The following is a 2,400-nucleotide window of genomic DNA, read 5'->3' as shown; positions in this document are numbered from 1 at the left end:
ACTATGGAGGCAGCAGCCATAGCGGCTGCTGTCTCCCCCGCGAGATCAGATCCAGGGCGACTTGGATCGATCCTGTAAGCAGCTCTTGAAGTGGTCATGTCCTCTGGTCTTTGCCAACAGTAATGGTCTGTGGTACCATCTCCAACCTATACATTATTTAACATATTATAACAGGTAAATATAACTTGATGGTGTGAACGCCATCAAAATATTTATACTGACTATATATATATCGGAATTAATTACCTCTCCATATAGGACATGTGGTTCAGGGTGAGCTTTAAGTAGATAATCAGCACCCCACTTAATAGCATCTATAGCATTACTTAGCTCTCCACTTTCACTCATTTGCTTCCCATACTCAATTATGCTCCATGACATCATGGTAACTGTGAATGCCATTGGTAGCCCAAATTTCACATTATCCCCTGCATCATAGTACCCTCCAACCAGATCTACCTGCAACACATCAGAGACAGATCGAGAATTTTTAATAACATAAGCGCACCACTAAAATAAATGAAGAAAAAAATGTAAGTTCAAATTGATCACTAATCCTTTAGGTAAATAAATTAACATTCAACCAATTATATTATTTAGCTTTGTGTAACACAAGTATCAACAGATAATATTAGATCACTTCTAATAAATACTCCTGTCTCGATTTATAAGATTCCTCCACAAGATAGTACTTCTCTATTCTATATTAACTGAATTTGTTAGACAATACACACTTATTAAAAAAAATATTTAAGGACATAATTTAAATCATCTTTTTCACAATTGTCCTTTGTGATATCATAAATATAACTTTACAAGTAGTGCAATTTATCTCCTAGAAAATCTCAAACTTTATAAAATGAAAGGAAAAAAAATGGAAAAAAAAATTCAAACATCCATCTTAAACTTTGAACAAGTCAATTATTTTGAACAATGAAAAAAATCTCAAAAATTCAGTTAATATGGAATAGAGGGAGTAGTAAGGTTTGCATACACTCTACCTTTCTCAGACCCCACGTACTGAGATTTCACTCGATATGTTATTGTTATCTCAATATATATAATTTATAGTCCCACAAACATTTATAAACTTATTTCAAAGCACAAGTTTCAAAAATCTGTCTTTCTTTTCTAAACTTCATATCAAATCAAACTACATCACAGACGCATAAAAACCATGAGTTCACAAGCACTATAAATGCGCTCCTGATTAGAAACATTACAAATACTGAAATATTGTTATAACGAATGACTATTACAGAAAGAATAACTTACGCCACTAGCTTTTCCGTCGTTAAGACCAGAATTACCCCTCCATTGAACTCTCTGATCATGAGGAAGATAACCAGATCTCTGAGCCTCATAAAATAAAAAGCTCTTACTTAGTGCTTCACCATAATTATGGCTACCAAATGCTAAATTGGGAAATAGCAAAAACAGAGTACTCATATAGTAGAGGATCAAAAAACCTTTCATCATGTATTTATAGTAATTATTTCTATAAATGTTTTGCAAAAATGGCCAATGTAGGTAAAATAAAGAAGAAAGAGTGAGGATTGGGGAGAAGGAAGCAATTGAACTAGTATATATGGTGGAGGGAAGAGGAGAAAGTGCCAAAAAAATTAGAAAATGGACAGTGTGGAACAAATAATGCAAATTTGGGTTATTTTTAAAAAATCAATGAAATTAAACAAAAATAATGTTATTGATACTTTAAAATAAATAAATTGGGAGTTAGAGACAGTGGCATGTGCTTTTGTTTGTCGCTTTTGTTGAACAAGGTTCGGCGCTGAAATTTTTATTTCCTTACTAAGGAGAGATAATTATTTTATTTTTTCCGTTCATGTTTACTTATTTATATGTGACACTTTTAAATGATTATAACTGAATTTTTAAAATTTGATATATTTATAATGAATTAACTAATATAAAAATATATTATTTGAACAAAATCTATTGAATTCGATCTATCCACATGTGAATTACTAGCTCTGTAATCTGCCAAAATAGTAAATAAAATGACGATTTTACTATATCAATTATTATAAGTCATTTAATTATTGAACATATATGAATAGTGCTTACTAATCAAGATAAAATCAGAATAAAATGATAAATTATATTATAATTTTTTAAAGTGGACAAATAAAAATAGATATCTAATAGAACCCTTCATACCACTTTTATTTGTCTAACTCCATTTTTACTTGTGCTTTTAAATTTTTAAAATGAGGGTAGGGGCCCGAAGGCAGAAGAAGAAATGGAGAAGGAATTAGAATATGAGGAATCGAACTCTCATTAACTATGTGAAAGTTTAGATAGCCAAGTGATTGAACTACTAAAAATTTTCAGTTCATTTTAACTTGTTCAGTACAATAAATTAGGAGATAACTCATCACT

General features: G+C 30.8%; 1 protein-coding gene across 1 annotated transcript in view; it reads right to left on the bottom strand.

Annotated features, from left to right (window-relative positions):
- The window catches only part of LOC102578932 (endoglucanase 6), a 5,052-nt gene extending 3,420 nt beyond the window's left edge, over positions 1-1,632 (bottom strand). Inside the window, exons 1-3 of the mRNA XM_015314952.1 lie at positions 1,276-1,632; positions 247-459; positions 15-146 (exon numbers count right to left, since the gene is read on the bottom strand). Coding sequence (XP_015170438.1) covers positions 15-146; positions 247-459; positions 1,276-1,479 — 549 coding nt within the window. The 5' untranslated portion in view covers positions 1,480-1,632. The remainder of the gene's footprint in view (positions 1-14; positions 147-246; positions 460-1,275) is intronic.
- Between the last annotated feature and the right edge of the window lie 768 nt (positions 1,633-2,400).

This window comes from Solanum tuberosum, unplaced genomic scaffold (assembly GCF_000226075.1).
Source record: "Solanum tuberosum cultivar DM 1-3 516 R44 unplaced genomic scaffold, SolTub_3.0 scf00331, whole genome shotgun sequence".
Lineage (NCBI taxonomy): Eukaryota > Viridiplantae > Streptophyta > Magnoliopsida > Solanales > Solanaceae > Solanum > Solanum tuberosum.
The sequence above is the reverse complement of the archived record's forward strand: the minus strand, read 5'-3'. Positions and strand labels throughout refer to the sequence as shown.